Source organism: Hippoglossus hippoglossus, chromosome 5 (genome assembly GCF_009819705.1).
Source record: "Hippoglossus hippoglossus isolate fHipHip1 chromosome 5, fHipHip1.pri, whole genome shotgun sequence".
In the NCBI taxonomy this organism is placed as follows: Eukaryota; Metazoa; Chordata; class Actinopteri; order Pleuronectiformes; family Pleuronectidae; genus Hippoglossus; species Hippoglossus hippoglossus.
In genome coordinates this window covers 20,641,544-20,667,391 of record NC_047155.1, presented here as the reverse complement: position 1 = coordinate 20,667,391, position 25,848 = coordinate 20,641,544, and the positions used below count along the sequence as shown (strand labels likewise).

The following is a 25,848-nucleotide window of genomic DNA, read 5'->3' as shown; positions in this document are numbered from 1 at the left end:
TATGAATTCATTAGATTTAGCAATGTGGAGATGGATAATATATTTCTGTGTATCATAAAATTGAAATGCCTGATAAAATAATTTAGAGGTCATTTATTACTGGAATTAACTAATGAGTAAACTTTCAGCTTCTGTCTGTTCTGAGCACATGCTGTACATAAAGATGGATGACGCATCTCTTCCTCCCACTATCCAGAAATTAAGCCAAAAACGAGATTGATATGAACGCTCCCATCTTGCAACTTTGGAGCCAGCCAACCATCAGAGGGCAACTGGGATGCTTTTAGCTTCACTCCATCTTCTTATACGCTGTGGCTCTAACGGTTGGGTGTGTGAGTTATAATTAATGGATGCAAATGGCACTGACAGTCCATGGGATAAAATAGACACTAGCAGTCAATGACAAGGTTTTGGTCCAACATTTTAGTCCAGCCTAAAATAGCTGAACAATTACTTGAGCATTTGACATTTGTGATTTTGAGTGAAAAGGGGGTGGATTGTTATATCCACGGTGACCTGAGGATGAACTGGGATCATTCTGGTGATCCTTTAACTTTTCGCCATCATCAATAATTTAGTTCATGACCAAATACCTGCAAAGCTAATGCAATGGATCCGAAATAATTTGTATTGTACTTAGACACCTAGAAACCTTTTCTTGTAGAGTTCAGGAACTAGTTGAAAGAGATTACTTTTTATTTTCCAAATTCTTTAAATATTCTTATTGATATAATAATGTTACATTGACAGATACCTTGATAAAAAGATAGTACTGGCACTTAAATGTTTGCTGTCATGTTTACTGCTGACAGGCCATAGCTTCCTCCACTGGATTTTCTCTAAAATGCTTCCACCTTGTGGAAATCAAGAGTACAACACTATGCTGACGTCTACTGAGCTGTTTTAAAACAACAGTCTACTTCTTACTCTCCTGTATAAAAGTCTGTAGAAGTGTAAACCAGCATTTACTGTAAGGAGAATTAATTTGAAGAAATTTGAGTCATACATCCAACATGTACAGCGAAGAGGAAAGAATGCTTGTCCACCGCTCCACTAACTGCATGTACAGTAAAACTTCAGAGGTTGTCTTTCCTTGTCCATTTCTTATACTCCACTTCTCAACTCCTCCCATTCACTCAAATTCCCCAAACATCTGGTCTCTTTGGTTTTGCTCCAAAACTGAATGCAGCAAAAAGCCTGAGGGGGAGAGCGCAGGGAGGGAGGGGAGAGGGGGGGCAAGACGGAAGGTATGCGAAGAAAAGTGAGAGGAAAATATTATAAAAGCAACACGAAGCGAGAGAAAGAGGGGCAAGGTAAGCAACGATTCACTGGCGAAACACAGCGAGTTAAACAGCACATTTCAAGGAAGAGAGAGCATGAGCATGAGAGAAACAGGGAGAGAGGGGCAGAGATTTATTCTTATTTGGGGATGTGTTAATAGCAGCCTCAAACTAAGGTCTGTGTGCTTATCCATCAGCAGGACACAGTATGGCGTTGTTTCCCTTCTGCAAGACGCCCACAGGTCAGTATACCATCAGCCATCGCTCCACCTCTTCTGCGTGTGCCATATGGTTTGTTTTCCCCTCACTTATCACTGGTTTGTGACGACTCGGTGAGAGCTCGGCTTGCTTTTAAGACGAGGAGAGTCGCACTGAGCCAGCGGGGAAACAGACGTGCAAATACCAAAGAGTTTTAAATCTTTCAGTGCTCCCCCACAAGCAAACAGAGCCTCAAAATATGTCCAAGGAGGCAAAAATAAAGCCCATGATTCTTTCAAGAGCTCTTGTGCAAAGAGCGCGCACGTCACCGGAACACGTGTGGAGAATTATTCACTCACTTGTGCTTCTGCTTTGGTTTTGTCTTGTGCAATTACGGGTCAATTTTGGTTCAACACCAATCTCTCTTCATAAAACACCCATCAATCAGGCCGGTCTGCGTCCTGTTGTTTCTCCCTGCACGTTTAGATGACATACTTTAATTATGTTGTATACTGCAGACGTAGCTCCTTGTTTATTTGAGTTATCACGTGTTTATTTGTCCTTTTATTAAACTTCCTCAAAATAGAGAACAGGACTTTACACTATATGATTATCTCATCACATGGGCTGTATTTAAAGCAATTACTGCCTATGGTTCAGAGATGACATTATTTGTACAATCCCAGGTTTATATTTCTTTAGCAGCATATTTTGTATATTCAGTCTATGCTTTTTTTACCTTTATCAGGGTTTATAGGGACACGTGCAAGTAACACGTGCTTTCTGGAAGAGTAGGCTACAATAGGACATGTTGCTAGTGTCATTACATTTTAATTTTCGTGTGTGTGTGTGTGTGTGTGTGTTTGTCCTTCACACAGGACCGGTCAGAGTGACCAGAATACAACTGGTCCTGTACTGTTTTCTCCTGTCTCTTATCATATGTAAGTGTACAGAAGCCTTTTTTCTACTCCAACACTTTGTGCCGGGACACTGAATGCACATTAAGTAGAGATAAAAAAAAAAACTTTTTGTTTGAGCTGCATGTTAAGCACTCCTGAAAGTTCTATATTTGCATGATTTTTAATTGTAACACTTTATATATATATAATATTTCCTCTAAATATTCAAGACACAGACAAATGTTGAAAGTTAAAAAGTAGTTTAAACAAGTCCAGTTGTAAAAGGTATCTTTAAAGTATGTTTCCCAAAGAGAAATTACTGTAGTTTTATTTTGAAATTTTTTCTTCCTCAGATTTTCTCTATGGACGTGAGGCGGCTGCCGGTGTGAAGCCGTCACATCCTATCTTTAATGCCATGGGAAAGGACAGAGGAGGCGTTATAACAGACATGATGGTCGTCAAAGCAGCGGTGCCACAAACTCCTGTGGAGACACCGTGGGGCGCTCCTTTAGTGTGGGGTGACACCCGCAACTCCGCCTGGCGCAGAGCTAAATTGTCACAACATGGAATCCGCACAGGTCTGCTGGTCCTCATGGTGGGAACGTACAGCCACTTCATGCGACGTTTCCTCTCCTCAGCTGAAACCCACTTCCTCCCTGGTCAGATGGTCACCTACTACATCCTCACAGACAGCCCCCATTCTCTGGATCCCCCTGTCAAGTTGGGGCCTGAACGAGAGCTGAAGGTGGTACCCATCGCAGAGCTGCCCGGGTGGGAAAGGCTGGCCTATCGTCGCATGGCCCTGGTCTCCGACGCCATCAGAGACCAGATCGGCAGCGAGGTTGAATACGTCTTCTGCGCTGACATTGACCAGGAGTTTGTGGCCCCCGTGGGGGAGGAGATCCTCGGAGACCTGGTGGCCACATTGCACCCAGAGCTCTATGGGATGCCTCGAAATACATTTCCTTACGAGATCGAAGAGGCCTCATCTGCTTGTGTGGATGACGACGAAGGGGACTACTACTACACCTCGGAACTGTATGGTGGGTTGGTGTCTGAGATGTACAGAATGTCCCGCGCCTGTTCCATGCTCATTTTCCAAGACCAGGCAAATGGGGTGGTGGCGAGGGGCCTCGAGGAGAGCTACTTGAACCGCTACCTGATCGACCACAGGCCGACCTGTGTGCTGTCTCCAGAGTACAGCTGGTGGGACTCGGCCCTGGCTGCTGATGTGCCTGTACAGAGGCTGGTCTCTTTGGGAAGACAATGTGAGTCTTATGATAAACAGACGAGAGAGGAGAGGAGATGCTGAATAACCGGTGGGTTGCGCTGGCTCAATCCACCAAAGTATCTCGCATATATATGAAGAACTTGTGTTTTACGTTTCCTACGGAGAAGGCTCCTGGTAACACAAGCAAGTACTTTTAAAAGAAAACACATATTCCAATTAAATGTTCTGTTCTATAAATGCAGTCTGCAAACAGGCAGATGCAAACTGTAAAACCTTCTCTCAATTAAAGGCCCATTTAAGTGAACAGCACCTCTGTGTGGCTGCTATATCTCCCACTGCAGACAAAACAACAAATTGACCTGTCTCTTTAAACCAAGCACTGTCCTCTCCATTAATGTCAGCCCAGGAGATACTGCTCCGGCAGCTTTGTGGTCAGCAGCGATAAGAGTCAACAGTGTGAGTGCACACTTTCCCCACAGTGGCCAATCATTAACTGGAAGGGCTGCTGTTTCAAGGTCTTTAAATGCCAGGTGGGGACAGAATGGATACAACAAGATGCTGCTGCTGTCGGGTTACATGAGCAGAAGCTGCCATGTTTGAAGATCAGCAAACTGAGGAATCTGGTTCACAATGGGCTGAAGTAATTTCCCATTGAAAATTGTTGTTTCCCCCCATTATGAATTGGAGTAAAATAAGTCAAACTTGTATGCCCTGATTTCAGTGGTTGTTATGTTGTCAGCCGTCTTCTTCCTCTCCCACACACACACACACACACACACACACACACACACACACACACACACACACACACACACACACACACACACACGCTCCCACGTTCACACTGCTTTCTCTTCCTTGTGTGCTGTTTTTTTAATGGGAGGGTTAAGCAGCAGCAGATGGTTTTTTCTCACTGCCAGAGAGAATCTGTCCTCAGGGCCAGATCGCCACGTTGAGTGAAGTTGGAGGTGAACTTCAGAAAATCCTCAGAAGCCAATTTTCCTTCTTTTCTTTTCTTTTTTCACTAAAACCTGAATGATCACAGTTTGCCACATACTTGTGTTTCAATTTACCAATTCATCTTAATGATTTTTATTCAGATGTAAACTGTATTTGCCTATAGAATAAAACGTTCTATCTTATAACACTCTGCTTTAGCATATGAGCATATAAATACAGCCCAATGTGTGTGCAATCTGCAGATGTTCCTCTACATCCTATAATACATGCTGTAGTTTTGTTGAAAATGCCTCTGCCACTTGTATTGAAAGCTTTGTTTTGCATAGGCTGCCTGATCCATGCTGAGTCCCCCTTTTCATGACACAATGCAAAGCAGTTTAAAGAATTATTGGTTTAATCCTTGCCATGTGGTTTACTGGTGGTCAGTAGGACCTAAGGCAGATGAGGAGGCAGTATAGCAATCCCTAACATGAGAATGTATACACATGCAATCTTGTTTCTGTGATTGTCAACTATTGTTATAAGCGCTGAATAATGAATCTCGCAGAAGCATCCAAGATGTGCGCAAGGGTTTGAGCTGAACCTCTTTCCTCTGGTCTATTTAAGCGTTTCCTCATGTGAATGTGCCTGGTATGTGGTGATGATTTTGCATGTTTCTTCTGAATTCAAAGACAACGTACCGACAGCCCTTAAACACCAGCTGCCATGCTGACACTGCGCCGTGTTTAGCTGCAGTAATGTTATCTACTAAAACATTGAGGTGGTGAATAGTTCTTGTAATTCATGGGTAACTATGTAAGAAATAAGTCGTTTTAATTGGCTAATTGATGAGTAATTCATGACTGACATACTACTATATAAATTGATAGCCAGAGAGAATATATATATATATATATATGACTGAACAGATGGAGCAGAAGAAGCATACACATTATCAATTAATCCAAGAGGTAATCCTGGGTTTGGTGCGATCTAGAGCTCAACTGTCCTGCATGTGTCTGGACAGAATGAGGACGACGGAGCATCTGGACAAAATCCAACCCAGGATATTGCTGCAAGGCAACGGTGCCGGCTAATGAGCCACTGTGCCACAGCAGCGCCTGCTTATTAGCTTCAATTACAGGTTACTTACAGGTAAGTTGAACAGCCGGAGACTTGTTGATGATGGTGCAATTACTCAGCCCCAAGTAGCTGTTGATAATTCAATTCCCCTATACTTTACTTTTCCTGTCTTTAACTGTACACGGTTGCACCTATTCATTTATATCGCTATGCAATTCATTTCATATCTGCTGTATGTATCTCTCATACCGAAGTTAAAGTTTTGACTTTCCAGCCCAGGTGCTACTGAATGGCCTTTGAGCTTGAATTGAATCATCCGTCTGTATCTCTATGACAAAACGTTGCCCATACCTTGTGCATAATGTTTTAAAATGTGCTTCATCTGCAAATACAGTTCTGAAAAAACTATTCAACCTCTGGCAAATATCTGTGTTCATTTTCTGTTGACCCAACAGAAACATCTGTGCATATAACCACAAGAAAGAGCAGCAACGTTTCACATAAAATGAGTCAATTCAGCAAGAAATTGTTGTTCATTAGAGAGGCTTACCAGTCTTATTAACAGGAGAACCTTTGAATACTCATAATAAAGAAAGACACTGAGTTGAGAGTGAGAAATACTCGTACATGTTGGAGTTACTTCATTACTAATATGGAAAAGGATCACATGGGTTGTAACTTTAAATATAAACCCTTTGGAGAAAAAAAGGGCATCTTTATCATTGCTACTGATTGTAGGCTCCAGGCCACAGCCACTAAAACATGTGCCTCTGATTAGCAGCCAATTTGGAGCCCGGCCAAATAATGCAACTATGAATGATTAACCTCATGTAGACATGCAGAGCAGCTTTTAAGGTAGCCACACAGAACTGCCATGAAAAGTGCTTTAAAAGGTAGGATGGGACTGCTCCTCTATGTTGAACAAAAAAGATACAAATTAAATTTGATTGTCCGCGTTCCTGGTAACACCATCAAGCAGGAACATCACTGCTAAGTTAGCCGTGGTCTTCCTGTGCTTTATGTTTAGCCTTAAACAAAGGATGTGTCATTTTAACCTATTCTTTACACTGTGCTCCTGAGCTTCCATCAGGTGACACCTTCAGGGCTTCTGTAAACACAGAGGCTTGAAAATCAATGAGTCCTATCCACCCCAAAGGCTTTATTTAATTGTTTGCACAGCAGGCGACCTGTCTGACAAACCGGTGGACCTCTGGAATTAAACAGATTGGGACTGTGTTTGGAACTAGGCACAGTGCTAGGCTTTCAACCCAGGCAGGGGTGTGTGTCAGTGTGACCAGACGAAGGCTACTTTAATGAATGTTGTTTCAAATCTTACACTCTGCAAATGTTCTGAATTAATCTTTGCATCAACTGTATGTGTGGAGCGGTTTATTCGAGAGATAAGAAGAATTAGTGGAAGGGTAATGTGCAAGAAGTCTTCCACACATAACGTCCATGTGTGTGTGTGTGTGTGTGTGTGTGTGTGTGTGTGTGTGTGTGTGTGTGTGTGTGTGTGTGTGTGTGTGTGTGAGAGACACTCGTCAGGGGGATGGGTGGGGTGTGTAGAGCTATGGTAATCTGCTGGATTCACACAGGCCTTTCTCCACCCTGCCCGAGGCGACGCCACACCAAAACACGCTGCCCTAATCATCAGGTCAAGGGGACTGACACCGGGAGATAGTGGAGGAGCAGCGTTGCATTGGTGGACACACTTGTGCCCATTAACCTGTCACGTTACACCGCATATCATTAGAGGAACCACATGAAAGATGATTATAGGGCAACATTAAGGCAAAGTAGTTGGCCATGGTGACTCATGTTATTTTAATTTGGTTGATGTATGTGTTTATAGTCGGGGTTGGGCTATAAGACATAAAATGATATCAGGACAAAAATGTAAATATGAGTCAATATTGATAATTATCACATTTAAAGACACTTGATAAACAGCAAAACAGTTTACAAATCTTAGGTAGAACAATAATGTGTGATATCTCCTCACTGTGCTTACACAATGCATCTAAATAGATAAATACTGAACCTTCAGCTTACAGGTGGCATATAATGATGCATTCTGAATTTTACTCAAGCTTCCAAGATTAGGAAAAGTGCAATTCACTTGTTTGTAGCCGGCAATGTCCACAAGTTCATGCTCTGCCGAGGAGTTTTACACATAATTGTAAATTTTTAGAATAACTGACTCAAAAAACACGATCATAAGGGCCTTAACCGAGATGCAAGGTAGTCATCTTGTCTTTGAAAACACTGAAACTATAGTCTATAAAAGTCCCTGTGGACTTATGAAGTGTGAAATATGTATTCCATATGTCTGTGCTGTATTTTGGTCATTTATTCATTTTATTTCATATTCATACTGATGTGGACCTAAATCTGAAATAAACGTTAACTATCTTTGCTTAAAGCATATTTGACCGGTTGATTAGTTCATTCACACACTTTATTTTGATGTTTGCTGAAGTGTGTGTGTGTGTGTGTGTGTGTGTGTGTGTGTGTGTGTGTGTGTGTGTGTGTGTGTGTGTGTGTGTGTGTGTGTGTGCGCATGTCTATCTTTAGTTATGAATGCCAATTTTGGTTCAATACCATCAATGTGACGACATTATGACTTTGTGAGGACATTTTGGATGGTCCTCACAAATTCAAAGGACAGTTTGAGGGTGAAGACCTGGTTTGAGGGTTAGCGTTAGAATTAGGGTTAGGGTTAGAGATGTAGTTATGATGTTTAAGGTTAGGGTAAGGGGCTAGGGAATGCTTCATGTCAATGAGTGTCCTCACAGCTATTAAGGGACGTGTATGTGTGTGGGGGTGTGTGCACAGTCACAAAAGCTACCTTTAACAGCTTCCCCAGGCTATAATTAGTTCTTCCATGTCAGCAGAAAGGAGCAGGAGCAGGAACTCCTGCTGCTCAGAGGTTAATGTCACTGACAGCGACCAGCCTTGGGTCTGAGGAGAAAGACAAACTAGTGACTTTAGAGTTTGTTTTCCAATAAAAAAAAATACTTTCAAAACACAGAGTCTGACCCACGGTCTTGAGGTTCGTTGTTGCAAACGCACAGCAGAGCTCTGCAGAGCTGCAAAAAAAACAAACCTGCAAAGCACAATCATATCTCTCTTGTAGGCAATGTGCGTGTGTCTAATGTGTGCATGAGCTGTAGAAACTGACTGTGGCTGCGTGGACAGTGACAAACTGGAACAGGTTAACTCGTTGAGACCAATCCGGAGCAGTGGGGCCGTGAGGCAGCGGCTGTAGTCCCTCCCCGGCTCGCAGTGAGCGCAGGGAGTCCGGGCTGCTAAATGCTCCGGCCTCAGAGGGACGATGGTGGAGGGCTGGTAAAGATGGCGGCGGCGCTCTCCGAGGATGGGAGGTACGGACTAAATTGTGGCCAGCAGAGCGCCGACAGAGTCACCGTACTGCACGTCAAGTTGACCGAGACAGCCGCGAAAGCCATAGAGAGCTACCAAAACTGTGGGGTGAGTGAAGCGGGACCTTCCCAGGGTTTTTAATGCGAGGCGGAAGAGTCGGGACCGCTCGGGCTGACACGGCTCGACTCAAGCCGGGGAAGCCCGACTGCCACGCACAGCTAATGCTAGGAAGTTAGCTAAGCTGGTGACAGAGCGACTCTCTGCTTGTTTTATTCCGTATTCGTGTTTTGTGTCCGTAAATAAAAACACGGGAGGAGGTACGTGAGACTTTCGCCTTCTATCCGGACCTGGTTTTACGAACTGACACGGGTTATTTATCGCAGAGAAGCGGTGGGTAAAGTTAGACACTGCGGTTAGCTTGTGTTAGCTCTGCTGGACAAGTCCATTTTTTTTTTATCCTTCTTGCCAAACGTGACTTTTAACCAAACTAGGAAAGTGGAGATTTCTGTAAGATGAGGGTTTAACTCAACAGCTCGGGGAACTGACGTGAACTTTAATTCACCGAGGTTGTTAGCGTCCGACCTCACCAATTAAAGCTAATGTAACTTTACTAGCAAGTTAGTGGCCTTAATTCAATCATGTCTGACTAGCCAGTTCACCAGGTGGTTAAAAGTTGTGGTCGTTCCTAAAACCGAACATTACAACCTAGCATGCACAGCTTGGGTTTGTTTGAGCTCGTTTATTTTAAATCTTTATTTTCTAAATGTTGCAGTCAACCGAGCTTCCACAGTGAAGCTACACAGGATGTGAGCCATTTATTTTTGGACTTGCTTGACAAATTTCTGAATTTTACAAGAGGGTTGTAGGCCTGCAGGTATAAATATATGACGTGTCTGAACAATAAATTCTCTTATTTTAAAATAAGCACAATATTAATATTGGCTCAAATGGTAGCTTTTGTCATTTTGGTCCAAATACAAGATGTTCGTGTAGTTTTAAGGTCTCAACAAACCCCCTCGTCGAATGTTCAGCACGTCGACTCCACTCACTGAGGAGCCTTTGTGCCAAGAGGACACTGCATAACTGTGCAGATTAAATATAACTTGTTAATCTTGAACTGCACAAATGGCGTAATCTCGTAGAGGTGCCACACAGGTGAACTAATCTGGAGAGAGGTCCCTGCAGCCCTGAGTCGACGAGGCCCAAAGCCAGGTTACCTGACCTCAACTCTGCCAACAACAACGCTCTTACATAACTCTGTGACAAGGCCCAGGTCTCCTATGGGGTCTGATGCACTGTAGCTAGGCATGTTCAGAGGTCTCTGCCACAGCTTTTTATGGCATGGAGTGTGTGTGTCTGTATGTATGCCACACACACACACACACACACACACAACCCCCCATCCCACGTATGTGAAAGCTCTTCTCCCTGTCAGGCCCGTGTAATTCATCAGATGTCCTCAGAGGCACCCTTGTTTGAAATGTGGATATAAAACTTGATTTCAAATGATAATTTCAGCTTTCTGTCCACGGGCGACCTGAGTCATCATGAAGTTGAAGGAATTCTTTTGTGACAGCCTATGCTACAGCCTTTTTGGATGTGGTAATGTTGGTCTGTACGCTGCATTGAGCGGCAGCCTGCCACCTCTTGCTGACTGAGCAGGCAAAACTGCCTGCTTTTTGTTTCTCTCTCCCTCTCAGTAATGTGTGCCGTAGCTCAACCAGTCATCGAACTATGGAAGCTGGCTATCTTTGTCTTTCTGTGGTGATGTGAAATGTGATCAGAACTCCGTGTGTGGGGACTGGTTGGTGTGTGTGAGAGTGTGTATGGCTAGTGGGGGAGGGAGTCAGTCAGTGGCCTGAAGTAGCCTAGCTTTAACTACCATAACCTAGTTAAAAGTCTACATTTTATCCTGAATGATTTGCATATTGTTTCATGTTTGAGTTGGTAAGCATGTCCAGGAATGCAGAGAAGCTGTTCTTAATAAAATGCACATTCCACTCAAACCAGTTGACGTTTTCAGAGGTTAATGAATCCATTCTTCTGTCGGCTTCATGCTTGTGTAGAAGTTAGGAGTCCTGTGCTTTCCTGTCCAAATCTATAACTACACCAGAGCTGCCACAGCATAATTGTGACTGTCAACTCCATTGCAAGTAACCACCAACACAGACCTGCAAACCCTCGCAGCCTTCACAAATCTCTGCTGTTTGACTCATGTCCAAATTCCAACATTTGTGGCCAGATAAAAACCAACAGTTTTACCTTCCTGCTACCTAAGAAGATACAGGTGAAGCTGACTCATGTGGTCCCTGTGTAGATTTAAAAACTTCAGCTTTCAGACACTGAGCCCAGTGTTGGCTGCCAGTGGACTGTCATTAAGTGTCTGTGGCCGACAGTTACCTCTGGCTTCTGCAGCACTGCTGGTCGGGCACTAGTTGTTCTTTTATTGGTTTTTTGTCACAATGAGCATGAGAAATTAGTGTCTGCCTCTCCCCATTGTTCTGTCCAGCAAAACTTGACAGTGCCTATTTAGAGTGCATCAGACTATAGCAGAATTTTTATTGATCAATAGAAAAATAACATCCCCATTTTTGATAACTGATCTAAAATTTCAGTCTTAAAATTTCTTAACATCTTGCATATGATTCTGACAAGTTAAAAAAATAATAGTAAACGATTGGAATATGAAGTTAATGTTAAATTACTTCCATACAATTGCATTCGTGTCATTAGCTTTTGGAAAAACATTTTTACTGATCAGGCTGTTACAAAACAAAACCAAGCTGGAACCAATCACCAATAATGTAAACTGTGCAGCCTGCTCAGAATTAATCAAAGCACTTTCAGCCAGTGAGTCCAGATGTGTTGTGTTGGCTAACGTGGCCTCTACTTTCATCTAAAAATAGTGACTTCTAGAATGAATGAGTTAATATTGTGTCAGTTAATGCTTCTTTCATTTAATGTGGGAAGGTGCATGTTCACCAAGGTCTCAGTTGAGAACAGTGCATTTAGTGCTTGTTGAAACCTGCTGAAGATTTACAAAAAAAACAGAATCCTGCTTCACCTGTTGCAAGAAAATGCTAAACTTTTAAACTTGTGGCATGAAGTCAGAGAAACAAGCCATAATGAAAGCACACATGCACATATTACTCTTGCATTCACACAGCTCTGTGTAGTCATGTTCAGTTGAATGCCAATAAATTACTCATTTACTTTGTAAATATTGCTGGGACTCAGATTTTCCTTCATATCCTTTGCACTTTTTGCCAATATGGAAATGAAATGGGTTTTTAAAAAATTAATAATGGTAATAAAATGCCTTGAAGTATTAAATATAAATTATTGAAACCTAATATTAATCATTTAAATAATTTTTCAAATAAAAATGCAAAATCTCAATAGTGAGGATTTGTACATTTGTCAATTCTGTATTGTAAATTTCAGACTGGTGGTTAGACTGAACATTTTAGCATCGCCTTTTGCTGTAGAGAGTTGTATATGCCACATTTAGCAGTTATTCGGTCAGTTAATTCAATAATTACCAAAGTAGTCTTTAGATGAATCAATAAAGCATCAGACGCATCCTCAGTTTATGTCCTTGGCATGACACCGGCCTGTTAACTGATATACAGCCCTGTCAGAATGAGGGACATTGTTTCTGTCTGCTCCGCTGGCTCTTCAGGCTTTCTCTTTTCGCATAAACTGCCCTAGTCACTTTCTTTCTCACAGACATCAAAGGTATGTGCATGTGAGCCGTCAGGTAGCTGTTAGTGTTAGTTTTTACACCATGTTTAAGTGCTCTAACTTTAATAGAATATAAAGGTGCAGTCAGCTTTTGTCAGTGCTTGTTTCGAGGTATGCTTGGTGTAATGGGACCCCAAGTCTCTGCTGTTCTACACCCAAATGTTTATTTCTGAAAAGTAAATGGTGTAACATGTTCTACACCACTATTTTGTTATTATGGTAAAGTGGAGCTGTTTGTTAACTACCCAACTAGCATTGCTCTCCATGTATCCCTTTACAGTAACAGTGACAGTTCAAATAAACTCTTGCTTTTATTCCCTTTCAGAATGTACCTTCTCCACGGCCAACAATACAATTCAAGGGACTCCAAGGGGTAAGTCCTTTACCCGTTGTGGAATGGGTATAACCCAAATTGTGTTTGTGATTGTGAGATGCTAGATTAATTTAGTTTGACAAGTTATTTATATATTCATAAGGGCATGTTTTAGTTTGAATCTGCTGAGTTACATTCATTATTCTTTGAGATGCTGCTACACAATTGTCCTAAATAAAACCACAGATTCTGTCTGTTTGTGTCACCATTATTGGCCCATTATAGCTTGATCACAACTGCATCAGTTGCTTATTTGTTGATTGAAAAAATACAGTAATTTTCCTTCACAAATACAGTATTAAAATGGCAACAACACAGTCCCCGGAACTTGTTTCCCCATTTATCAGTGTTCATTCAGAAACAGTTCGTGTTTGTCATATTTAAAAATTATAGATGTTCCATCTATAAAAAATGTTTCCTTCTCAATACCGATACGGAGTACAATCCGTTAAACCGATGACTGGAATTAAGTAGCTCTGGAAATTACCACTTCTTCACTGCTCTAAAAACTACTTGCCACTGGCAGAACAGTGGAACTGCTGTTTTTAAAGCGGCGTAGAAGTGATTTTCGGGGGAAAGAAAATTGCAGTTTTATCTTGGTGAAACTGACATTAGTAGTTTAATTTGGTAGTTTAGTTGTAGGAAACTAGTTGCACTGATTGTATTCAACAGTTAATATGACTCGCATGCAGCCTCCCTTTAGCTGCAGAGATCTCAGATCTTCCCGTCTCATGATAACTCCTATGTTTACATGTAGACAGTATGTGAAGCTATGGAACATTTTAACGCTAAGGAGAAACCCCAGTTAAGGTTTAAACATATTCTTACACGCGGTTGGGTTAACCAATCGTGTTTATTTGATCATCCAACTCAGCTCAAGTTGTTTTCTCCGACACTTAGGAGTGCATGTATACTACAAGTTGTTAGTCTTTATTTATGTGTGAATTTTCTTTTTCACAGCGCATTAAAATTCCCAAAACCAATTCCTCGTCTGACACCTTCAACAGTTTTGATTTCTACCTGTCTAATGTGGGCAAAGACAACCCTCAGGGAAGCTTTGAGTGCATCCATCAGTATGTGTCGAGGTAATGGTAATCACTCGTCAGCTGAATCATCTGTTAACTGTCTTAACCACACGTTGCTGGAACGTAATCCCTCTCTGCCTCACATTTCTTTCTCATACTCCCTTTTTGTCTCCAGCTCAGGGGCCTCACACCTGGCATTGTTGGCAACAGTACAGGACAAGGTCACAGTGTGCGCCACTAATGACTCCTACCAGGTGACCCGGGAACGCATGACCCAGGCCGTGGAGGATACACGTGAACGTGGGACCAAAGTCATCAAACCCGGGGGCCAGTACAGAGGTAAGGCAGTCACGGAGGTTTCCCTTATCTGCAACTGTCACAAACAGATGCCAAGTTATATCCCAGCTCACCAGCCCGGCTTTCCATTCACCTCTCAGCACCTCTCCTCTCTTTTCAGACTCGGCCCCTTTTTTAGGGACTGAATAGGTGAAAGCTGACAGCCTCAATCTATTCAAAGCCATTATTGCAACTGCCTGAGCCATTATGCCTTTTCAGCCCTTTCCAGATTAGCAGTCTCACTGATAAGGGCCAAACGTGTCATATGAAGGTTTTTACGTATTATAGATACATAACTCGCCAAAATTACACACTAAATGTCGGAAATTACCAGAGTATATTCACCAGCACTTAACATCACTTGCAACCAATCCGGACTTGTTTCCCTTATACTTGATGAACATCAGTGCATGTCAAACACTTCCCTGTCCGCTCCACCTCTCGGTGCCTGGGTTTGAGTCACACAAGCTGGACAGAAAAGTTAATCTTTGATAATCTAATTTGGCTTCACTCTCTCCACCCTCACTCGTATGTCTTATCCAACTCGGTGCAGGTCAAGCAGAGGATGTGCAACAGAACAAAGTGCTGATGTAATGTCTTGAGCCAAATGTGTTTTTAAACTTTCCTTCCGTCCTGCTTTATTTTCAGCATCTGGGTATTGTAACTTTCTAATCTCTGACCATATGGAAACAGTTTGGATGTTAAAGATCTTTTAAACAACTCAACAAAACAGAATTCAAAATATGTTGTTCTGTTAGTTACAACTAGGTATGCATATATTACACAGTCAAGTTAATCGGCTACTGTTATTGTAAACACATTGGATTAAAGGGCACCAACAAAAAGTAGACATTCTTCCAGACTTAAGGTAAAAATCTTTTGACAAACATTCTAAATTAAGTTTTTCTTTCTTTTCTTTTCTTTCTCCAGTTTTTATTTTCCTGAGGTTTGAAAACTTGAAACTTTGAAAGCTCTAAGGATTCTTCTTAGAGCTTTCTCCTTAAAATGTCTGTTAAGCATAATAATGAAGTTTCAGCCTTAGAGTAAGTCTGTATGCATAGTGGCACATATTTCTAGTTTCATGTAGTCAACATGCTAATGAATGTAAAGATACCATAACCTGTTTGATACTTGCAAGCCAAACAGAAACCTCAAAGCTGCAACAACCTGTGGTCACTGTTTATTCATATGTAGATGTCTCTATTATGAACATCCTGACTGTTCTAAAAGTATCTCACAATTAATAAGTTATCAATGGTAACTATATCATATGACAGCCAGTTAGTTAGTTCTTGTCGAAGACTGAAGTTTAGCCCCGTTCACTAAACGTCTGATGCAATTTAACAATTTAAAATCTCCTCGGGCCTGTTTTTCTTGGCTCTGGGGATAGATTTGCATACACTGCCCCAGATAGAAACTGGGAAACGAAAGGAGCAGCAGAGAAAAGGGGTGGAACAGGAGCTTGTAGCAGCTGGTTTTGCGCGAGCACCCTGTTTACGAATGCAAGGTGGGCTTTTAGTTTCTGGTTTTCACAGGCTGTTAATTTCAGGCAACAGCCCCTAATGTGTTTTTTTTTTTTTTTTTTACCTTGACTGTATGAGAGCTGCACAACCGTTGTCTTTTCAAAAGCTGTGGCACTTAACATTCTAAGCTACTTCACTCTTGATCTCTATATGTTCCATATGTTCTAATATAGACTGACTATTTCTGAAGGAGGAAACTTAATTACTTAAGCTTTTCACCTGCAGCAATCTGTCACTGGCCTGTCAACAGCGTCTGAGAGCCTGCGTCTCCTCACATTGCTCCTCGATTTCTTTTTGACATGGATGGTGGGGGGGGGGTGTGTGAGACTTTTTCCTTACTCTTCCTCTCTCTAACCTTAATCTCTTAAAGAGCTTCAGAATTTCATAATGACCCTGAAGCAGATAGAGAAATGTGCAGGCGCCCTGACTAAGCACATGGCTCAGCTTCACAGAACAGAGGCGTTGATACAGAGAATCTACACAATTCACTGTAGTTTGGTGAGGGATCCTGTTTCTTATGACTGACTCTTTAACATAAGGTCATTTGGGGACCTCTTCACTTCAAAAACTCTAAAGGTAACTGGCAGGATAAAAGCAGGTAGTTTCTGCGTGAAATTTGTTTAAATTAAGATGTTAGGAACCACTCTTTATTTTGCCTCTTTTCACCTGTAGATCCAATCACCAATGTTTATTTTCTCCACCAAGGAGGTTATGTTTCGCCTGCATTAGTTTGTTTGTTAACGGGATTACTCAAACTGCTCACCAGTGAGATGGTGTTTTTCATGGATCTCTCAGAGAATATATACAGTAAATAATTATAATATACAATTTGGTGCAGATCCAATTACAAATCTTGATGTGTTGAATTTAAATGTGGTTTCATATCGGGGCTTGGTGGAGGCAAGCAGTCTACTGAGTGCCATTCTGGAATGAAAATAGGTTTGACTTAGTCATTTCAATCCTATCTCATTTGCTTGCAGTTTCATGCTACATATCCTGGGATTGACAGTACATTTTTGCAGGTGCATATGTGTAGGCCAGTTTCAGTCAGTTGAAGATGGTACACAGGAGAATTGAGCAAATTCCTGGCAGAACCGTCCAAATGTTAGAACAATGTATGATTATTAGCTGCGATGCAGATAAGATCAATGTTGCCTTTACCTTCTTTCCCTAGGAAAACGAGTCCATATCCGTAAGCCTGCAATAACAAACACAGAGGTGGTCCCCGAACGCAAGCGCTCCACACCCATCAACCCAGCCAACACTATTCGCAAGTGCCTTTCCAATAACCCTGTGTCCCAGCGGCCATTCAGGGACCGCCTCATCCACCTGCTGGCACTGAGGCCCTACAAGAAGCTGGAAGTGCTCGCCCGTCTGCAGCGGGATGGTATCAACCAGAAGGACAGAACCTCACTGGGGACTACCTTGCAACAGGTACTGTGAGGCGTCTTGTTTGTGTTTTTTTTATTATTTTATTTTATATATAAATATTTTTATTTTATATATATATATATATATATATATATATATATATATATATATATATATATATATACACACACACACACACACACACACACCTAAATATACCTTGTCAATATTTCCAGAGTAACTTCGAAGGGAAGCATTAACACATCCTCTTTTGTAGCTTTACTAAAGTTTATATTTAGGCTTTTGACATGTACATGGGTTCTTTAAGTGTCTAATTTGATCCCTGAGGTCCTTTTACTCTTCGATGAGAGATCGAGGTTTACAAATCTGCCGGAGGAAATCTGCTTCATTATATAAAGGCTTCATTTACTTAGAAAAGAAACCTCCAACTTGATCGTTGAACATTATTTGCATTCCCAGATGTTTGCACAGGAAATGTGAAGTTTCTTTTCATGTTTTCAATATATATTCTGTCATTGTTTAACTTTAAATGTGTGTGTGTGTGTGTACACAGGTGGCCAACCTGAACCCCAAAGACAACACATACTCCCTGAAGGACTTTATTTATCGTGATGTCCACCGAGACTGGCCTGGTTACTCTGAAGATGAGAAGACCCAGGTTGACCGGATCCTAGCTCGGTACAGAAACCGTCCGTTTATAGCTTAAAGACATACCCTTTTAAACTAATAACATTTAAATTTGTATAACTTAAGTACTGTTCAGTATTTGTACTAGTTTAAAGTGATAGTCTACACCCTGAGGGTAGAATTTGACTTTACCTTCACACAGTTAAGTTAATGTCAGTCTGAAACAATGTTGGTTACAGTGGAACCGACGTGTTAATGAGAAAGTGTTAAAACATAAACTAGCTCATGTAGTCCACAAGTAGGTTTTATGTTTGCAATAATAAGAATTTCCCCATGATTAACTGTGAACTATACAGTATAACACATCTGCAAAGTAATTTCTCTTCAACATTTCAATTCATTCATTTTTTACTATCGTTAGTGCACTTGCTGCGTCGCTGCTGCACAAAGAGCTGTTCACCTGTTTATTAAAAATTCAGAGAAGCTTGACTCAGTACGCAGCACGAAACCAAAGAGTCAGTTGTCATTGCAGTTGTTGTGAACGCGCTGTTGTCGTGTTCACAAGGTTTCTTATTTTGACGACTTCCACATGCAGCTGCTACATTAGTTAATTCATGTTTGAGTGTACCTCATCTCCAAACCGCACCAAATTCAACATTGCACTTCCTTGGGCCCTTAGTAATACACTTAACCAGTGTGAAGCGGATGAGATGAACAGACACACACAGCCAGTGATTGCTGGAATTGGTAGATAGATGTTTGCTTGCTCGCAGTTTTATTTTGCTGGCTGGCCACTAGGGTGAGGCTGTATATTACTAAAAAATTATGTATGTCCTGCATGACCTGTGAGTTTATGATAAGGACACTTTGGATATGCAAACAATTGCTTTAATAAAGGTGTGTCTTCCTCAGTAATGTAACGATAGCAGAGCACTGCCCTTTCATTTCTGTTTCTGTTCCCAACTTACTCCACTCTTCCTTTCTTTAACAGCAAATTAGGTCTTCCCACTGAGACACAGTCATCAAGCAGTTCTCCCAAAGACGGTGCCCCCACATCCCCCCAGGTATCTTTACAAATTGCCACCAAGTCACACACCTGCAGTGAAGTATGACAATTTCTGCTAAATTCTGGGTATTGTTTTCTGACAGAAACGGCAGCCAGACTTTGACTTCATCGACCCATTGGCGCCCAAGAAAGCCCGCATCTCTCACCTCAGCAATCGAGGGCCAGCTGCATCTTCATCCTCCTCCTCTGACCGCCATGAGGATGAGGGCAGCCCCAGCTCTAAACGCTCGTCCCTACCCTCCATCACCTCGGGCCCTCCCACTCATCTCCCCATTTCTTCCCACCCTCCCGCACCCTCTCACCAGCAGCCCAGCCCGGCCTCCAACACCAACTCTCCAAGCACCCCGGAGGGCTGTGGCACCCAGGATCTGCCCATGGACCAGAGTTCCTCTTGTAGAGACCCTTCACCCAGCCCCTTCCCCTCCGATAGGACCCTGCAGGACCGCTTTCTTCAACCGGTCCCAATTCCAAGAACAGCCTCCTCCCCCAGCCCTCCTCCCCGCACCTCACTCACAGTTACCTCCACTGTCATCACCAGCCCTCCTTTGTCCAGCAGCACCAACAAGAAGGTCAAAAAGAAATCCAAGAAGCACAAAGACAAGGATCGGGAGAAGGAGAAGGACAAAGGGAAACAGACGGAACGAGGCAGCAGTAGTCCTCCCAGTGTGACAGAGCTGGCAGAGGAGATTCCTAAAGCCAAAAAGAAACGCAGTGCTGAGGAGGACAAGAGAGAAGTTATCGAAAAACATCCTCACAAAGATCAAGGTTTGTTTCTGGCTCATTTATTATCTGCATAATCATACTTCCCAAGAACAACCATAGCAGCTCCTTTATTGCATGTGTAGTAGAGCTGGGTATCGCAACTGATCAATCAATTAAATTCTGATCCTCAAGGTCAATTAGTTTCAGTTACCATTTGGAGTCCACATTAATTCAGTGAAAAATATTTCAGTTACAATACCAATTGTACCATTTAAAAGTGATTCTCAGAGAATTGTTCAAACAGCCTCTAACATAACATGTTAAAGCTTCCATTGAGAAGTGCCTAATCGGCAACACAGAATGACCATGTATGGATCTTTAATGTAATATAAACAACTGTCAAATCACCCGGCAGCCAGTCTGAATGAAACACACATAATGTGAACATCACTCAAACCCCTGGAAAAGCTTCTGTGCAGTCACCTGCAGTGAATGGGAAGAGAAACAGCCAAAAATGTGGGTGAGGCAAATGCTCCACAACTGCATACAGTTTGGACCTTTCTACTTTACTGAATGTTTATATGTTGTATATCAATAATGAATTTAACTAACTATATTTAATGGAGAGGGGGTTTTCATACTGACAACCCCCCCAACCAGAGAATTAACAGGACTCCTGTGGATCATACAAGCCTCATGTAGCTAATTGTTCAGCCCACAGTTGACTTGCAGGAGAAGATAACTGTAATTGGCAAACAAGCTCTGATAAACACAGTGTACACCACCACTTGCTTATCAGATAGCATACAAACGTAGTTGATAACCTTGACATTGAAATGTCTAAATATTTTTACAGTTTTAGAATATAGGACTAGGTGGTGAATATCCCTTGTACGTTTTGAAGGTTGTCTGCACAATTTAAGTTAGCAACTAACAGTAGATTTTAGCATTACCTCTCTGCCTATTTACACTAGTGTGTGTGTGTGTGTGTGTGTGTGTGTGTGTGTGTGTGTGTGTGTGTGTGTGTGTGTGTGTGTGTGTGTGTGTGTGTGTGTGTGTGTGTGTGTGTGTGTGTGTGTGTGTGTGTGTGTGTGTGTGTGTGTGTGTGTGTGTGAGAGAATCCAGCAGCATTGGCGTGTCTTGTGACTGACACACCTCCTCTGTCTGACTTTTCAGACAGTTTATCTTTCAGACTTTGGATTGTTGTTCACCAGGTTTCAGTGTTTATCTCAGTTCTGTATTTTACAGCCTGACCATCTTCCTTGATTACACTGGATTTTGGCTCTACATGTTGATATTAGCTTTTCTCTGTGGTCTTTCGATCTGGTTGACCTGACATTAAAATGCTGTGGTTGTTTTTTGTGACATTTTGCTTCCTCATAGTCTGTTTGTATTGCTCTCTTTTTTTTTTGATAGTTGTGACTTGACTTTTCCTCTTCACGCTGCAGATTTTACCATCTGTCTGTTGGTGATAGATTTGACTACACTTGTTATGGCGGTTGAGTTTGGGTTTCACTCATCAAAACAGTTGCTGACTGTCAAATATTTGATCGGTATATTTAACTACAGTGTTCACACCAGAAATTCTGTAGAGGAAGAAAATTCACCTGTGTAACACCAACTAGCAAAGCAGGACAGAAAAGCTTGTAGGTGCTGAGCTGAATTATAATTTAAAAATTATAGTAATAGGTTTAATAATTACTAATAAAGCAAAAGATCTTCTTTTTGATGTTTCACATGAATTGGATTCTTTAGTGTCTTTAGCCTATTTGGCAAAAATGTCTGACATGAAGTCAAAATCATAATCGAAAATTATATATATATATATATATATATATATATGAAAATGTTATCGGACAATTTAAAATATTTTTTTTTGCAGTATCCCATTTAAAAAGCCTCCAAGTCCCACTGTCTTTTAATTATAATTTAGTTTCGTGTGACACGTACTGATGAATGAAAATGATTTATTGACTATTTTATATTTTGGCTGTTGATCATGCAGCTAAATACAGTCATCCATCTTTGCATAGTGTTGATACTGTGTATTATGGATAATTATGGATGTATATTTAGATTCATACACGTTTCTCTTCTCCTCGCAGACTCTTCTGACAAACAGAAACCGGTCCAGTCCACTGAGTTCTCCTCCACTATTGAGATGCCTGACTATGTAGTGTGAGTAAACTTCCTCTTTTTACACATTGTGACCCTCTTGACCTTTTTCAGGCCTCATTTCTTCATTCAACACTATGAAGACACGTTGAGAAATATCTGACTTGCATGAAACAAGATGGTGATAACGGACACAAACCTGAGAATTAAGACTCAGGAAATTCAGGAATAAAACCAGATGTGTTGGATTTGTGCAGCCTGTTGTTTTTCTTACATGACTCCACATGGCCTGTTCTGTTCTTTCCGTGTCACTGGGACATGTTATCTGTTGCACATCAGAAACAGAGAAGCTCAGCTGTTCTTAAACAGCGTTCCCAACTTTCCTCCAATTTTCATTTATTCCTTTTAGACTACCCCTTTCTTCCTGCACATGACTCCTCATGAGCATGGGAAGTCTTAATGTTCTTTTCTGTGTTTACAGGAAGTACATGCCCTTAGTGTCCATGGACCAGCGGCAAAGCTTCAAGGACGACTTTAATGCAGAGTATGATGAGTACCGCCTGCTGCACGCCCGAGTGGAGAGCATCACCCGCCGCTTCACCCAGCTGGACACCCAGTGCCGGAAGCTCTCGCCTGGCACCAAAGAATTCCAGGTCATTTTAACAGTTGGCTTCATTGTACTGCACTGTATGAGATGTTATCATTAAGTCCCCGTGTTATCTCATAATTGTTTCGATATTTGGCACTTGGACACTGAGTACACATGTTCGTTAATGTGAATTTTTGTATTTGTACTTTACATATTTTTAGTAGTTGTTATAGTTGACTTGTTCTGCAAGCCAGTGACGTCTGCAGTCACCAGGCAGCTCACTGATGGTTACTGTTAAAAGTGTAAAACTCTGGGCTTTGGCTCAGGGTCCTGCTGGTGTCCCACACAGTTTACCACACAGAGCTTTGAGCTGTTGTCAGGCATTAAGGCAAATCTTCAGAAACTGTCCGCACCCAATTTCCCCGACATTATCCACATTTTGTTATCCAGGCCCTGGTCATCTCACGCCTTGACTATTGTAACTCCCTCCTGGCAGGTCTACCTGCTAGTGCCATCCGACCTCTGCAGCTCATCCAGAATGCAGCAGCTCGACTGGTCTTTAACCTACCTAAATTCACTCACACTCCGCTCCCTTCACTGGTTACCGGTGGCTGCCCACATCCGTTTCAAAACATTAGTACTTGCGAGTACGTGCTGCGAAAGGATCGGGTCCAGTCTACATCCAGGACATGGTCAAACGTTACACCCCAGCCCGTCCACTCTGCATCTGCCAATCGACTTGTTGCTCCCTCACTGCGAGCTAAACACTCAACAAAATCACGACTGTTTGCTGTCCTGGCTCCTAAATGGTGGAATGAGCTCCCCATTGACATCAGGACAGAAAGTCTACACATCTTCCACCGCAAACTAAAAACACACCTCTTACGACTATACCGTAAATAAAAGTTTATAATAACAATTTAGTAGCACTTAAATGGCACTTACTTATAGCACTTTGTAGTTTGGCTTTTTTTGAAGAAATTGTACTTTCTTGATTCTTGTCTTTCTGGCTTTGTACCCTCATGGTTGAATGCACTTATTGTAAGTCGCTTTGGATAAAAGCATCAGCTAAATGTAATGTAAAAGTACAGGCGAGGGGTGGCATCTGGAATCTCTCTGTTTCATTTCCAAGTTGGCGTCTTTGTGTGCGTCTTTTTTACGTGTATGACACCTCTTTTTCATTCTGAGATATTTGTATTCCTCCAGTTTGGTGTCCGTCACATGTTAGAAACGTCATCAACAACTTGTTTCTTGTTACAAAATGAGTGAATGCAATAGTATGTATGATTTTGCATTAAACATTCAAACCTAGTAAACTCTATTTTATTTTGAATTTGACAGAAAGTGCAAGAGGAAGTCTTGAAAGAGTACAAAAAGATGAAACAAGTAAGTACTTACATAGACGCCTGTCTGTTTATGATTAGGTTTTGTTTTTATCGACCACAGCAGTAGCTGCTGGGGGGTGATGACTGGTCTGATCTTTTGTGAACGTTTGTTTTACAGCACAACCCCAACTACCACGAGGAGAAACAGCGTTGCGAGTACCTGCACAACAAGTTGGCTCACATCAAGCGGCTAATAGCTGATTTCGACCAGCGCAGAGCCCAGGCCTGGTGCTGAGAGCATGGCACACGACGTCTTCACTAATCAGTATTGAGAACGGAGTGTTGAACCAGGAGGGGGCGTTCTACCGGCTCTTGTTTTTGAACACCTCTTCAGTTACTGCCTCCACAATACCCCCCCACCCCTCCTTCCTTCTTTCCTTCTGCCCCTCATCCTTTTTCATTCCTTCCTCCTTTTCCGATCTTTGATTCCACAGGTTTCATTGTTGCCTGAGTTCTTGAAAATCTCACTTTTAATTTTTACCCCTCCCCCGTCCTTGGCTTTCTCAGAGCTCCTGTTGAAATTCAAACCACTGGATCAGTGGAAGGAGCTGCCTGCATGTGTGAAGGTTTTGGGGGGAATAAACTTAAACTCTTCTAACTTTTGAAGGACTTATCCTGAGGCAAAAAAAAAGAACAAAAAAAGTATTTTTGAGCATCAGAGAAAATATTAACATGTATTTAAGTAAAAAAAAAAGAGAGGGAGATCTATTTATTTTGAGACTCGCAGTGCAAAAGATGAGTCCACAGATGATATATTGTTTAACTTTTCTTGAAAACAATGCAAAAAAAATTTACAGCGGCCTTATGTGTTTTGACTTTGTGAAGCCATTTTGCACGCTAGATTAATTATGTCTTCTCATTAGGCAAATACGTCTCTCCTGGCTCATTTCCTGTCTCCTCACACAAAACTATGCTGGATAACGTTTTAACAAATCGCTGTCGTTTCCGAGTTCGAGGCTAAAACAGCAGGAAATGAGACAGGACGGAGAAATCTCTAGAGCCGAGTGAGACGCATCAACAGTATGTGTGCATGGATTGTAAATTTAGTTGTAATGACCACAAGGTGGTGGGTGGGGTGAATAAATGGAGTATGATCCCTCCCATCAGTGGGGGGCAGTATTCCCTGCACCAACAGTGTTTAATGTGCACGGTGCATTATGGGTGCCTTAAGGTGTTTACACTCGAATATGTCGAGTTGGGCCGACCCTTAGGGGCCACAGTCTACACAAAGGAACTACAACTGCCTGGAAACAGGTGTGTGTGTGTGTGCGTGTTTGTTTGTCAGCATGTATGTGTGTGAGTGACAGAGAGCGAGCGAGAGTAGTTGCGGAAGGAAGGGATGTTGGGTCTGGAACGAATGTTACAAATTGTCTGCGTGTATGGTTGTGTATTATGTGGAGTGACAGAAAAAAAAGAGAAAAGTGGAGAAAAAGTGAGAAATATGAAAAACGACAACAAAAAAAGCTGCTACAGTGTTGAAACCAGCCAGAGCACTCAGGATCCCCCTGGCTGGAGTAACAGTACCTGATCTTAACTGAGGAGACGTAGAAGATCCTTGTTTTCCAGATTGTTTCACATGTAAAAACCTGGAAAGGACCACGGCTGCCTCTTCAGCTTTATCCTGCGGCAAACAGTGTGTTTTCTGTTCTAGAAAGAAGCAAAAACTTGTCATCCACCACAGGACTTAAATCTGTATCACGATTTTTCATTTATTTGACTCTCAAATTGAGTTGTGCAGAGCAGTGAAGGAGTTCAGAGTCCCTTTTTTTTATTTTTATTTTTTTTTGTGTCAACATTGATGCAGATTTAGTTCAATCGGTGGGTGACTGACTTAATCTTTATTTAAACAAGGGAAAATTTGTTTACAAGCCTGTGTTAGAATTGTTTGCCAAAAATTAAAGACTTTTCTGGTACAGTTTCCATGGAGTACAATTTCTGATTGGGGCTTAATTAAAAAAAA

At 41.8% G+C, this 25,848-nt stretch overlaps 2 protein-coding genes across 3 annotated transcripts; both read left to right on the top strand.

The window, feature by feature from the left end:
- The first annotated feature begins 1,076 nt into the window (after positions 1 to 1,076).
- On the top strand, positions 1,077 to 4,381 carry LOC117762003 (globoside alpha-1,3-N-acetylgalactosaminyltransferase 1-like). Of its 2 annotated transcripts, none has more exons than XM_034586415.1 (4): positions 1,077 to 1,313; positions 1,481 to 1,522; positions 2,357 to 2,419; positions 2,731 to 4,381. In XM_034586415.1, the coding sequence occupies exons 1-4, from the start codon at positions 1,250 to 1,252 to the stop codon at positions 3,687 to 3,689; spliced, it is 1,128 nt and encodes a 375-aa protein (XP_034442306.1). In that variant the 5' UTR covers positions 1,077 to 1,249; the 3' UTR covers positions 3,690 to 4,381. The 2 variants fall into 2 exon arrangements, with proteins under 2 accessions (XP_034442306.1, XP_034442305.1); XM_034586414.1 differs by having other exon boundaries at positions 1,079 to 1,313; positions 1,478 to 1,522.
- A 4,398-nt stretch (positions 4,382 to 8,779) lies between these two features.
- ell2 (elongation factor for RNA polymerase II 2) lies at positions 8,780 to 25,848 on the top strand. The gene is made up of 12 exons (XM_034585306.1): positions 8,780 to 9,119; positions 13,081 to 13,128; positions 14,089 to 14,213; positions 14,329 to 14,492; positions 17,187 to 17,446; positions 17,958 to 18,082; positions 19,023 to 19,095; positions 19,181 to 19,862; positions 21,905 to 21,977; positions 22,396 to 22,567; positions 23,845 to 23,889; positions 24,007 to 25,848. The coding sequence occupies exons 1-12, from the start codon at positions 8,943 to 8,945 to the stop codon at positions 24,121 to 24,123; spliced, it is 2,061 nt and encodes a 686-aa protein (XP_034441197.1). The 5' UTR covers positions 8,780 to 8,942; the 3' UTR covers positions 24,124 to 25,848.